The sequence below is a fragment of the Convolutriloba macropyga genome, chromosome 3 (genome assembly GCF_964194025.1).
Source record: "Convolutriloba macropyga chromosome 3, txConMacr16.3, whole genome shotgun sequence".
NCBI lineage: Eukaryota > Metazoa > Xenacoelomorpha > Acoela > Convolutidae > Convolutriloba > Convolutriloba macropyga.
In genome coordinates, this window is record NC_134470.1 from 79,229,376 (window position 1) to 79,243,474 (window position 14,099).

Here is a 14,099-nt window from a genome sequence, read left to right on the forward strand (position 1 = left end):
TTCCGTCTCAAAAATGGGCTAATGGGTTCAAGTCCGAGGCCGTAAAGTCAGGTTACCGTGCAGTTCTCTTCCACCTTTATAAGTCTTAGTGTGCGTGTCGTTAAGACCTCTGAGGAAAAAGGTATTTTGAGGGACAATATAGTGTCTCATACGCTTGCTTGTTTTCAGTCAAAGGAGTTTGGCTTCAGTAGTAAATACCTCTAGATCGTCGAAGCTTGGTAAAATTTTTAACCGTTTGAACAAAAATTGAATGATTTGGAAAGTTTTGTTTCAGAATAAGCACCTAGTTTTAATTTTTAATTGCTCTAAAACGAAGTTTGTTGTAATATATTACTGCTGCTGGCTTTTCATTCGATTTTGTTGTTCTACTGACTTGTCGTGATTTGATTTTTTTCCGCGAAAATGGGATAAACAGGCAAAGCCCAGAGGGAATTAAGTTCTCGTAGAGCCCTACAGCTCACTAGTCTATAACTATGCGACTTGCCAAAACTGTTCAAGAGACATAAATTTATGGCATGAAGGGATGTTCTTAGAGTTTGTACCCCTCCAAAGTAATCCACCCACCCTCCTCCCATGCCCCCTCAACAGTTTAAGATCAATGCACCTGACGTTAGTCGGCTATGTTTGTAGTTGATGCAGTGAGATGCGGCTCTATTGTCAATTGTCAATTGGTTTGGTGAAAATGTATAATTGCTCCCAATATAAGTTTGTATAAATTATATTTGTTCTGTGGTCTTTTTCATGCGATATTTTGCTTAACCGATTTTTCGGCTGACGCATTTGACGTTTCGTCCTTAAAAACATCATAAGCAGGTAGCGCCCAGATGGCATAAAATTCTCTTAGCCTTTCAGCTCACTAGTCTACGAGTGTGGGTTTCAACGAACTGTTTTGGAGACGTTCCTCTCCCACATCAGCTCCCCTCACTATACCCCCTTCCCTTCCCCTGCACATCGTTCAGTCCATAAGGATGTGGCCCCGTACAGTCAAAGACACTTCCACCGTTGCCCCCCCCCATTGATCACCCGGTGCACCCCCGCTCATCTCACGCCCCTTAAATTAAGCTAAAGCTAACCTCAATAAACTATAGCTAGCTACTGACGATGCCACCTGCTCGCCGGTTGTTCGAGAACATTTCACTCGACGTTAGTCGGCTATGTTTTTTTTCTGGGCACTTTCTGTCTCTTTGAATTCTTTTGGACCTTTGAACCATATCTAAAGTTTTGCTCTTCCTGTTGTTTTTTAGTTTGTCCTGTGCGTTAAATTGTTTGTGTCGCTCACCAAAAGAATGCTGCGTTGTTACGTTCTGTAAATAAGGTTATGATCCTGGTCTACGTTTTCAGGTTTTCAGGTCAGTAACGTGTTTTTTTTTTAATAATACATAACTTAATCGCCTAAAAACGCATTTTGCACTTACTATTTGAGTTTAAACTATAACATAACTCTAATCGGAAGTAATCTGAATTACTTCTGAGTTGAACATGTCCATGCTCAGTTGCTTTTAAAAGTTCTTTTTCAAGTATAAACTTCACACTAAATTTGTACAATAATAAATTTTAAAAAATAACAGGCTGTTCACAAGTTTTCTTATTTTCGTTACCTGTTAGAATCCTCAAAATTTCAATAAATTAAATGAAGAGTGGAATAAATTGCCTATGTTCCGGCAAATTGCCGGCTCTTTTGTTTGAGATGTTTTGTAGAGATTATCCATGGGAGCATTCTTTTTTTGCCTTGCTAATTGCTCTCAACAAAGCTTTTAGCGTTTATAATAGTCCACCTGGTCTTAATAATGCTTTTTTTGTGCTACTGACTTTTGGCCTGGGTTTTTTTTACCTTTTAACTGGGCGTCCTGAAAAGCGGGATAAACAGATAGAGCATGGAGGGAATTAAGTTGCAGTTCTATTAGAGCTTTGTAATTTCTGGTTCTCTAATTATTTTAGACCACTATCTTATTGAGCAATACGCGAGTAAGTTGTTGAAGATTTCATTTTGAGAAAAAACAGGTAAACTCAGCTACGCTAAGAATGTTTCTTGACATCAAGTTGAATAAAGCTTTCGAAACACAAACTGTGTTATAAAATCGTGAGCAGTAGAGCCAAAGAGTGAGCGGCTCACAATCAATTAAAGAGTGAGAAGACGTGATTATTTTTTATGTGAAGTTTTTTGAGTCTGCTTTGTTGCTAAAATCATAGAAATCTTATGTTAATGCCAAAAATATTGTATATTTTTTGGGAAAAAAACATTTAAATTAGTTTTCGGTTAAATACAGTTTAGATCCAGATGCTACACTAATTGCCACCAAAATTTTCGAAATCGTTTTAAGTTTTTCCTGCCAATTGTAACGTGAATGGAATGTTACGTGCATGTTGATATGATTGGCGCACGATGAATTTGAAACTTTTTTCATATCAATTTTGAAGTTTCCTTAAATTATAACATTAAACTTGTAACATAGAGAAAACTAACCGAAATGTTCAGACGTTCAATGTTCAGGAATTGTAAGTTGACAATTTCAAAGTTCATAGTTATTCACAAAATTTCGGATTTTCTACTTAACTAAACTAACCAATATTCTTAGAGGACGGTCAAGTCATTAGAGTACCATTAGAACTATGTACTGTTTCCTTGATTTCTGATGAAAATGTATATTGGTGGTCTAAGTAAACAAATCGCCGAAACTGTTCAGGAGACATAAAGTCGTGGTATGTGGGGCGGTTATTAGAGTTTTACCCCTACTCCACGCCCCCTCTCCTTAACCTTTCACCCCTTTCCTCATTCCATCCGTATTCCCGCACGCCCAACTATCCTTAAGACGCCCCCATAATTAAGCTGGTCTCGCGCTATCCTCACTAGCCAGTCGTTTGAGAGAGCAATTCGTCTGACGTTTGATGGTTTTGTTTCTTTTTAGTAGAGAAAATCATGCTTGAGATTTTTGTTAGCTTGTCATTTTTCGGTAAATTTTGGTCGCCTGCTATGACATGCGTTCTACAAAATGAAGATTATAGGTTGCAATGGATTTTTTTCCGGCAATTGTGCCGCTAATGCTTTTATTTAATCTGCAATACATCTCGGATTTACGAATTTTAGGATTTTCATAGACGGGAACATTCCTGGTCCGTGCGATTTTTTTTTCGAAACAAAAAATATTAATATATATAAAAAGATATTAATGAAATAAAATGTATACTGCGTTGAAGCTGCATAACATCCGAGTATTACCTTTTTAGAGTAGAGGGTTTTAGAATAGAGTGAACGGACTTAGTTAAACTAAACTTTGCGTATGTTTAGGTACCACTTTTGAGCCGATTGGTTGAGAACCGTGAGAACATTCCACTGGACGTGAATGGACCTAATACTGGATACAGAGCCAGCTTCATGACCAATTCGCCCAGACCTAGCAACTACCAAATCCCTGCAACTCTTGACGATGACAAAATGAATACTGGCAACCGCGAATTGGGACCAACGACAAGTTTTGGAAATTCATTGACGTTAGAATTGGCAAAGATTACGCCACCCGGATCTACTCCTACTGCAAATTCGAATGTCTGATGTTGCAAAAATATTGTGAAAAGAACTCAAAAGTTAGATGTGTAGAGCATGTGAACATTCAGCGCTTAGCATGTTAAAAGTGACATTGTTTTGCTAGTTTTTGATACGATTATTGATGCTTGCGTCAAAGTATTCAGTGCAGTTATGAAGTAGTTGTAAATCTTTTTTTATCTGAATGAACGTGCGATTATATTTGCATGATGGGTGTCAAATTGGAATACTTTAATTTGAAAATTTAGAATGCAAAGTACATATTAACCATGATGAATCTTTTCTTAGGTCAATATTTAATTGCTATTTTACGTCCTTCCCTTTACAGCCCCCCTCCCATCCCATTCCAGCCTATTGATTATATAATGTATAGATCCCAATCATGGTAAACATTAAATAACGGGGAATGGGGCTATAATTTCGTGAGGGGCTATAATGGGAAAGACCCAAAATTATTATGAGAAAAGAAAATGAAGGAATGGGTAAGCTGTGCAAAAGGAACGCAAGTGTTCGTTAGATCTACTCGACTATATCAAATTTTATGTGGTTGGCTTCTACACTTACGATTGTTTATCGCTGTCATTTTTTAAACATTTGCCACGTCTTATTAATTGCTCTCAAACGAAGTTTGTAACAACTATATTAGTCCTGTCGGTCTTTTTTAATGCGATTTTTCGCTTTACCATTTTTTTCAGACGCATTTGACTTTTCGTCCTCAAAAACGGGATAAACAGGTGGCGCCCAGCGGGCATTAAGTGATCTTAGAGCCTTTCAGCTCACTAGTCTTCAAGTATGCGATTCACAGAATCTGTTTTGGAGACTTATACTTATGATGCGAAGGGCGGTTCTTAAAGATTGACCCCCCCCCCCCCCGTTGCCACCCCATCAGCCCCCCGGTGCACCCCCCCCCCCCCCGCTGCGCTCACTTACGCCCCGCCCCTTCAATTAAGCCGTGCACCCTCTCTAAACCGTGGCTAGCCACTGACGAAGCCAACCGTTGCCGGTCGTTTGAGAGCAATTCGCCCTACGTTGTTATTCGGTTGTTTGTTACAAAATTTCTGAGTTTGGGCGAATTTTTAATGAGGTTAATAAATAAAGATTTTGCAAAATGTTGACGTTTTTTTAGAATTTTTTTTGTATTTAAAACTTTGTTGAGACAAAATGGAATCTCCTAAAGTAGGAATCATTTCTTAATACTTGATCAATTTAGGTCGGCAATTTTAAAATCTTGACTCTCTTAGACTGCGTTTTTCTGAAGAAACGGAAAATGAAAAAAATTTAAAATGCTAAACTAACGAACAAATATTTTAAACTCTTTCACGGATTCAAATAGGCAATGTGGTCAAAGTCAGAAGATCAAAATCAAAAGAGACGGGATAAACTGATAAAGCCCGGTCATTAAGTCATTGACAATTAGGTTATCAAAGTTCTTTAGAGTGTTTGCTAGCTGATATCGGTGTTAAGCTGATTAGCTTTCAGTCTAGAAGCTGAATTAAGTATGGCTTTAGAATCTAACTGAAACTGCACGCCAAATTAGAACTTTTTGATACTGAAGAAAAACAGAAAAAATTTGGTCAATTTCTCTTCTTTTTTCTTTTTCTGTTTCAATCCCGATGTGCATCAAGTGCGTCAACGGCGGCTATTTTCCAACAATCCGCCAGCTATTTTTTAATTTGGAGTTTAAGTTTTGGCATTCCTGAAACGATTAATTTCTGTCTTTTTTAATTTTTTAAATTTTTAAAATTTTTAATTGCCCTGAATCGAAGTTTGGAGCTATTATATTAGTCCTGTGGTTGTTTTAGCGCGATTTTTCTCTTGATCAAATTTTTTTCTGACCCTTCTAATTTTTCGTCCTCAAAACTGGGATTAACAGGTGACGCCCCTTCCGGGGGCTTTTAGTGACTGAACAGCTCTTAGAACTTTTCGCTTTACTAGTCTCGTAAGTGCGCGATTCGGAATTGAAGGTGTGACGATGGTTCTTGGTCTTAAAAGTTTGATACCCACGCCAACCCTCCTCCACCTGGCGGTTTGAACCCCTTCTCGTTTTTAGGGAGGCAAAAACCAGTCAGTGCTTAGCTTATTTTCTTTATAGATGCTTCAGTTCAATTGCGCTCAGCAGTTGAAAAGTTTGCTACATACTTTTCTGAAGCTATCCGTACAACCAATATCGCTTCTCCGAATTCGCGGTTTGTGTGGGAATTTCTTTAGTAAACTAATTCTACTGGAGCAATTTTTACAAATTTGAGTTTCTCAACACAAAAAAAACGGCAAGGTGGAAAGTTTGATCAAGTGTATGTATGTATTTAGAAAGGAATTATAGCAATTTATGCTAATAGCTTTTGACTAATAATTATGCTTAAAATTAATAATAATAATTATGCTAAATAGTTAGAACACTGGTTAGAAAGCCTTTTTGTTCACTTTGTGTGGATAGTGGAAGTATAATGATTGTCCAAAAAATGGAAACTAACCTGCAGTAAAAAGCGAACTGTTGCCCACACTTGCGGTTCTTTTTATGCAGTTTTTAAAAGAAATAAAAAAAATATAATAAGAAAATAATAAAACCCGTTTGTATGAGTTGTGTTGCAGAGCTAGAGCGTTACTAGTTCCTTCAGTGCTCCAAAATATTTTTGATTAAGGTTTTTTTGCTCAATGACTAGACTAGATAACGTGCTTTTTTAGAAGTAGATTTTTGACGTAGATTTTTTTATCTTTGAGTTAACATGTGCTGGTTCCTCTCGACACCGGCAATCTGAGCAGTTTTTTTTGCAGTTTTGTAAAGAAAGGGTTTATAATGATAAATCCCTGTTGTTTAGAGTTTTGTTGCAGAGGGCTAGAGCGTTACTAGTTCCTGTAGTGGGCCAAATGTTTTTGACAAAGGATTTTTGCTGAATTGCTAGATAGCGTTGTGCTTTTTTCGAGTTAGAATTTTTAAGGATTATCTTTGACCCTAATTAGGTTAGTACCTCTGTACATATGCTGGTTTTTTTTGACACCGCCAATCATTTCTGAGCATTTTGTCGGGATTAAAGAATGTTCGCAAAGTATTGGATTGAAGGTGTCCGTTTTTCTTAACAAACATTTGATACGATTGGTGTGGCAATCAACGGACGCCAATACGTTTTTCGTGCTTTTTAAATTTTGAGAGCCACAAAATTCAAAGTTATCTTTCTCTTTGTATGTTTATTATGTATTTGTCATATCATATTGGATTTGTTGTTTCCCAACCTTTTCAGCGAAATGACTCTAATTGGAGATAACCATTGACAACTGAATATTGTTCAATAGTGATTTGTAATATTTTTCCGAACGTTCTGGATTGAGATCGTTGCAAATTTGATTATTTTCGTTGGTTCATGTTAAACTGAATAATTTTGCTGACAAATGGTGATTCCCATTTTCGAGTTGTTGTCTCATGTTTTGTTCCGCATAATTTGTACCGCTGCTAGCGCTGAAAATTTATTCTCAAACTTTGTTTGAAAAGGGGAGGGTATCTCAATCTATTAGAGCTAAGTTCTCTCAGCTCCTTAATCGGTCTAAATTTTCTCAAGCCAAGAATTAACTGGTGTCTGATACGAGAAACAGATTTTTAAGAGCAGATTTTTGCTACCTGGATTTTATATAGCCCAGAGGATAATGCTCTAAGAATGTTCAATTCAATATCCAGCAATTTTTGATGACTGTGGTTTTCTGATCTCTCTATAGCTCAATTGAAGTAAGAAATTCCCCTTGGTGGCCGTGCACCTATTCACGACAAAATCCGCTTAGGCGGGGTAGGGGCCCTGCCGATCTCAAAATAAAAAACATTATTCGGAATTTTGAAAAAAGTGACGATTTCGAAAACTAATCAACCGATTTTCCCAATTTTTTGCATGCGGCTCCCATGTGCTAAGGGAACAAAAAGTCCCTTACTGAACTTTTTCGCCCAATTTCTCCTTCATGTACTTTTTGGGCAAAAAGTAGGCAAAAGTGGTCAAATTTCAGTTTTTCGAAAAAAATGTGAATTTTTGCCAATTTTTGAAAAAGTTTTGACTCCAGAAGTTTTGCATACGTGTCTGCTACCGGATGACCAACCACTAAGTCTAGAATAGTCAAATGGATAAAAAGTAAAGATTTTGAGAAAATTTGCATTTTTTTGAACTTCGTCTCCTCCGAAATCATGATTTTTGGCTTTTTCTCAAAAACCACGAATTTCTGTGCCTAGTTCATAAAAGCGAATTTGTCTGGCATAAAAAATTAGGGGTTGTTTAATAAGAACAATTTTTCCTGAATTTTTCTCAGTTTCGAGATATTCCGAAAAAAAAGAACAATGTTTTGTGGAAAAAAATGACTTTTTGCAGGTTTTTTTAATAGTTTATTTTCGAAACAAAAATGTTTTGCCTTCATTTATGAGCTGTTTTGAGGTCCTCAATGAGTTATAGCAAGGCTTTCCTATATAAAATTTGAAATAATTAATTAATTTTTCCAGAAAAATATACTCAAATTTGAAATTTTGAAGCTAAATTTTAAGTTTTTCCGAAAAAATTCTAAGTCCGAGAATAAAAAATTTTGAAAATTTTCTTTTTGTCCTGAAAACCGTTTTGATGTCCCTGGTTGGTCAAAAAAGACTACCCCAAACGTTTTCTTGTGCGAAAAACCAAAAAAATTTTCAAAATTTTTGAATTTTTTTTCGTTTTCACTTTCCTAAGTTTTTATGTCCAAAAATTCTATTTTCCTCTTTTCGAAAGTTACATAACTTTCTTTTTGACCACAAGAAATCTACACAAAATTGGCAGAGAAAAAAAGTTAAGTTTTCTTCCCACGTTTTAGGGCTCAAAGGATAGAAATAATGAAAAATTGAGCTAAAGTGGACATTCTGTTATCAAATTTTTCATACACTTGTTTAAAAACATTTCGGGGCATGTATGTGGGGCTGGCCCCACATCATGCCCAATCCGAGATTCTAAAGCATACAATTAACCTAGGCTTTTTTCACAACATCAAAAAAAATTCCAGAAGAAAGTGTTCGGTAAGGCCCTGAGGTTACATAAAAAGTTATCGAAACACGTTGGCAGTGCCCGAAGGGCGCTGCCATCAAACGCTCACAAGGAATAAATCGAACCTCTTCATGACCCAAAAAAGAGCCCACAGACGCCGCCTGACTAGTGACCGACACTTGCCGGCAGGCGAAACACCTGACTTGGTGCTGAATTGAGATGTTAATAAATTTGCTCATCTGGGTGATTTCGTGCAAAAAGCTCTACTGTGTCAGTCTTAATTGCTCTAGCTTCTTTGCGCGACACGAGGAAGGGATAAGTTTCTGGAGAAGTTTGTTTGTTGAGAAAATTATTTTCATTTTTTGCAGCAGATATTGTAGCTCTCTGCATTTTGTGTTGTGGAAAAGGAAATTAAGTTATTAGTGTTCTGTGTCGAAACACGTAGTTTTAACCACTGGTTCACAATTACATAATTTTGATCACTTCAGAGTTTGATTACTGTTGCTCACGGAGCTGCCCGTTGGTTCGTCGGGAGTAACGAAAAACAACGCGCCTGACGTTTTATGGTTGTGAAAAAGTTTTCAGGATTGGAAAAACTACTTAATAACCCTGGAAAAATTCGTTTGTTAAAATGCAATGAAATGTTCAAAAGCGAAGAGAGGTAAGTGATTTCAAAAGTACCAAAATCAGTTTTATCACAAAGGTGAGTGAACATTTGTTAACGTCAGTAGTGGTTGGAGGCTGATTCGGCCTTAACAGGACGCAAGGACAGCATATAAGATGTTATCCAAATGATGGGAGTTGAAACTAAAAATCGTGTAGTTGGTTTGAGGTAGCTATCTCTGCTTGAAATTGTTAAATTATGCCCCAGCTTCGTCGGATCTTGGGCAAGTGAAGCTTTAGAACTCAATTTTCCCCTTTTTATGGGTGAAAATTGTCACTCGTCGTTAATTCAGCCGATAATTAAAAACTTCTTACCTCAGCAAAAAAATGAACCGAATTTTTTTTAGTGGGGAATTGACGCTTTACAATAACTCCGCCGATCCGAAACCGACCATCTTTTTGCATGTGCACAAGAACGCATGCTGATCATAACATAAACCCAATTTTTACAAACCCAACCTGACAACTGGGGGTTGTTTCCTATGTTGCAGTTCAAAATAATTTTGGGATTTGAAATGCATGAATGGCCAGCTTTTGGCTTTTGTTGGACGCAAATTTCGAATTGTTTGTAGATATCAGTAACCAGAAAGTTTGTCAGTCTCGTGAGATTATTTCAATTTAATTTTAATTTGAATTACGTTTCCGTTTAATTATTTGCTGATCGGATTATTTGCTGTCTTCTGATTGCAAACGAACTCGAATTATTCACCCTCATCTTTAAAATCCCCAAAAGTCCTCACATAAAAAATTTTTAACTTCACTATTGATGGAACTCGCATTTTTTTGCTAAGCATTTCCATAGAGCCTCCGCCTGCTGATTCTCTCCCACCTTGGTTGATATTTCATTAATTTTTATTTTAAATTGCTCTCGAACGAAGTAAACATGTGTGCCTCTTTATGCGAAATTTTCGATTGACCGTTTTCTTCTAGAACATTCTGTTGGTTTCAGTTCTTGTTTGACTTTTCACGCTTGACTTCGATTTTTCGCTTGACCTAAATTGCTGTTGTTGAGAAATTAAGTAATTGATGCAAAAATGAAAGCGATTGAATGCGAGAAGAGCAGAAAGGTTTGACAGGCGAGGGGTGAGTGCTGGAGTCTAGGACGCCGCAGGGAGTGTTCTAAATGCTCTACAGTCAGAATTTTTGACCCATAAAGAAAAGATTTTGTTTGCAGCAGGCCCCTCAGAATTAAAATGCTCCGCCTGTCGTTCGAGAGGAATTTTTTCGACCCTAATCGGTTTATGCTAAGCGCTCCACTTGGAGAGCACGTCCCATTACATAGTAAATCATTGTGAAAATATGACACGTGCGTCTGTGGGGTTTTAATAATCTGGACCCACTAAGCTGGGGGATCCGAATTGACAAGACTTCACATTTATTCTTAACGCACTTTTCTGGTTCATATTCTCCATGGTGCTGTGGAGATTATGATAGTTTTGATACTTCGGTAGCTAAAAATTTTATTAATCCAATTTTCTAAGCATACATAATTGTCGCTCGGAAAAAAGCCGATCAATTCCTAAAAGTCAATCACGTATCTGCGTGCTCTGGGTAACCACATCGTTTGATGATCAACCGACTCTTCAACTAGAAGATTTATATAAAAGATGAAAAGACTCTTTAAGAGGTCAGATAGACTCTTTGCACGTGAATGTTCTACTGTTGCATCCTCATGGTCGCATCAAATAGGATGAAAGTATTTCACGATCCTCAGGTACGGGTTCAATTTAACAAACCATCCTTCTAAAAGGCACAAGAAACGTCCGCATATCTCAGGCAGAGGCACCTTTTGGATCTAGAAAATTTCAAGTTTTTTTTTAAATGAGTTCAATCAATTGCTCTCAAATGAAGTTTGCAGCAGTTGTTAGTTGCCCTCAAACAATTTTTTTGCATTTATATTAGACTTGTTGGGCTTTTTTACAGTTTTTGTCTCAGCAAAAACTTTCATGACTGAGGTAAACTGCTAAAGCCCGAGGGCACTGACGCGTCGAGCAGTTCTCTAAAAGTCTTTGTAATTGTGCCTCAAGTAATTACAAATAAATTTTGGGCTATAAAGTTTGAGACTAATTACATTTTCAAAGTATTGGAAATGGGTTATCCGTAAATACTTGACAAAATGTAAGCCTTTTCCACAATATAAGTAACTTATTTCCACGTTTAGCGTTAATGTATTCAAGCGTTGGAAATGGTACATGAATAGTGAAAACTGGGGACAGATTTTGTCACTCGATTCCACAAAACGCAAAATTTATTGACAATGGCTTGGAAATTGGCCACGTAATGTTAAATGTTTCACAAAACCTGCTTTTCTTATTAATAGCCTCCCTCATCTTCCCAGCCGGCTATTATAGCGCTCCTTTTTACGACTCGAAGAGGAGTATTGGAGAAGTCCTTTTTTTAAATCAATTTTATTGGAGTGATATGAGATTGAAGCGGGAAATGAAACGCGTGAAAAAATTTGGAGTGATTTTGGTGCTGATTAAAAGTGAAGAGCGGAGCGAAAGGAGAGTGGTTTTTGTTCATACCGCTGTTTTTGAGAGAGCGAGAAGTTGATGTGTGAAAAAAATTTTCTCTAAGCGATCGAAATTTTTTTTTCACGCGCGGCATTTTAAAGCAGTTCTTTTCATTTATTTTGGTTAAGAGGTTTGGTTATGATTTTGTTATAATTTTAGGCTGGTTTCGGTAGTGGTTTGAAGGTTTCTGGAAATTCGTATGAATTTTATGATAATTCGGAGGTTTTTCATTGATTTTGCTGTTTTTCGGGCTAATTTTTGCGTTTTTTTGACGATTATTTTGTTTTACTGGCTCAAATGGGTATTGTAGAAACCCCTTCTACTTGAGCAAATTTATGATAACAATTGGTTACAGTTTTGTGGGTAAGAATCATTTTTTTGTTGAGAATTATGACAAAAAAATGGTGGAAAATTGGAACCATTTTTCTTAATTTTTTGCGGTTTTTCGTTTTTTTTTCTGTTTTTTGCTAAGTTTCTTAGCCTATTATGACTTGCCTATTGTTTTGCGAGCATCTGGATACCCTATTGGCTGAAAGAAGTTTTTCTTTGGATTTATATGCTTTTGAAATATTAAAAAATTTCTAACTTTTTCCAGTTTTTCAGTGAAAGTTGTTTTTAAGAGCTTTTTTTTCATAATTTAGCCCAAAGTATTTTTTCAAAATTCACATAAGTGGTTTTTGTAAGTACTAATTGTTTTGATGAAGTTATTTTGGCAGCAATCGTTTTTTTGAGATCTCAATTTATAACAAAATTTGATCAGATTTTTTATCATATTTTAACAGATTTGATTTTATTGTTTTTACTTTTTTGTTTCATGGTTTGGTTTCAAGATAATCACAAATTAGTGACGGCACGTTTTGTTTGATTAGTAGTTGGATAGCGTTTAAACAAATTTTCACTTCGAGTCGTTTTCGGAATTCTTCCGGCTATGTTTTTTTACTTCGTCGAACTTTTTTTTCGCTTTACCCATTTTGCCGCTTTTTCGACATTTTGCGTGAAATCTTTTTGACTTCTCTAGGCTAGTTTCACTCTTCTGTCATTCTGCTCAAAGTCCTTTTAAACAGCAGCTGCTCAGCAAAGCAATTCAAAATGAAGAGAGTCAGTATAAAAAAATCAAAGTCAGAAATAGAAACGGGATAAACCCATAAAGCCCATTTTTAGATGCCCGGTACTTGAACTTTGTTCTCATAAGTTTTGGTTACTATCTATAATGCTTATTGATATTGATACTAGACCCTGTAGCCTCTCACTGAGAGACAGGAGTATGTTCAATTACGAAATAACATCAAAATAAATCGCACATAAAAATGTTTTTATACAAAAATCAATTTTTGATATTTTCTTTTCTTTCAATCCCAATAGAGTTATGGGAATCAACGGCGGCTATTTTCCGGCAATCTGCCGGGTATGTTTTCTAAAAGGAACCAACCTTTATTCAAGCTACTTTAGTAAAACGGAATACCAATCAGCTGATAATTAACCATTAGTTGCTGGTCTCAGGAATTTATAAAGTTCTTTTTAATGAAAGTATTGAAATTTCCGAAATATTTTGAAGACAAATTTTGCACGCACTGATATTACTTCCCCAAAACTGCAAAAGAGTGATTCCCGAAGCTGCTGTGGATGGAGTGAAATGACACAGCTTTATGGTGTGAAGAGTTCTTGGAAAAGCACCCTACCTTGTACCCCACCCCTCTCCTCCCCCCTTTTCTGAAAGAGTTCTCATTTTTTAAAATTTTTAATCGTTTGTTGTAAAATTATCCCTAAAGCACTTGAAACCCCTTAAATAACCGCACCCCATGTTGAAGTCAGAGCAATTCTTTCGACATTAGAGGCTTTTTTCAGTTCATTTGCCCAATTCGTTTTCTTTTTTACATGATTAATCTATCTAATAACTGTTAGCGCAATCGCAAGATTAAATGTTGGAAAGCCATCAGTTGCCCTTTTCTGGAGGGTTGTTTTGTAACAAAGCTAAATTTTGATAGTTTGAATTTTATAAATAATTCTAAGAATAGCACGCCTCTGATATACTGAACATTCAATCTAGCCTCTACTTGCGGCGGATAAATTGCTTCAATAATAGTTGCATAAAAATGTTTGTGATAAAACCTGTTCTACTGGTAAAATATTTGTGCTAAAGGTTAGTAATAAAAGTTTATTCTTAATAGTTAGAAGAAAGATTTCTACAAACCCGGTTTTACAAGAGTTGAGCTGGTCACTTCTTAGGTTTTCTTGTCAGCATGGGGATAGCAGCTTTCAAAAGAGAATACTAGGTAACTGAAGAGAGTTATACAACCGTTTGTGTTTACAGTGTTTATTGTTAAATTTTTGTTGTTGAATTGCGTAATTGCAGATGAGATTGATAATAATCCAACTAAAATGGTGACTTTAAAAACAACCGACGTT

The 14,099-nt window shown here is 36.3% G+C and overlaps 2 protein-coding genes across 4 annotated transcripts in view; one reads left to right on the forward strand and one right to left on the reverse strand.

Moving 5' to 3' along the window:
- Positions 1-3,814, forward strand: part of LOC142337308 (olfactory receptor 51I2-like) — a 34,473-nt gene extending 30,659 nt beyond the window's left edge. For all 3 annotated transcript variants that reach the window (XM_075386506.1, XM_075386504.1, XM_075386505.1), the window contains exon 7: positions 3,287-3,814. In XM_075386506.1, coding sequence (XP_075242621.1) covers positions 3,287-3,550 — 264 coding nt within the window. In that variant the 3' untranslated portion in view covers positions 3,551-3,814. The remainder of the gene's footprint in view (positions 1-3,286) is intronic.
- Positions 1-14,099, reverse strand: part of LOC142336494 (uncharacterized) — a 187,900-nt gene that overhangs the window by 74,546 nt on the left and 99,255 nt on the right. The gene's annotated exons all lie outside the window — the stretch shown is intronic.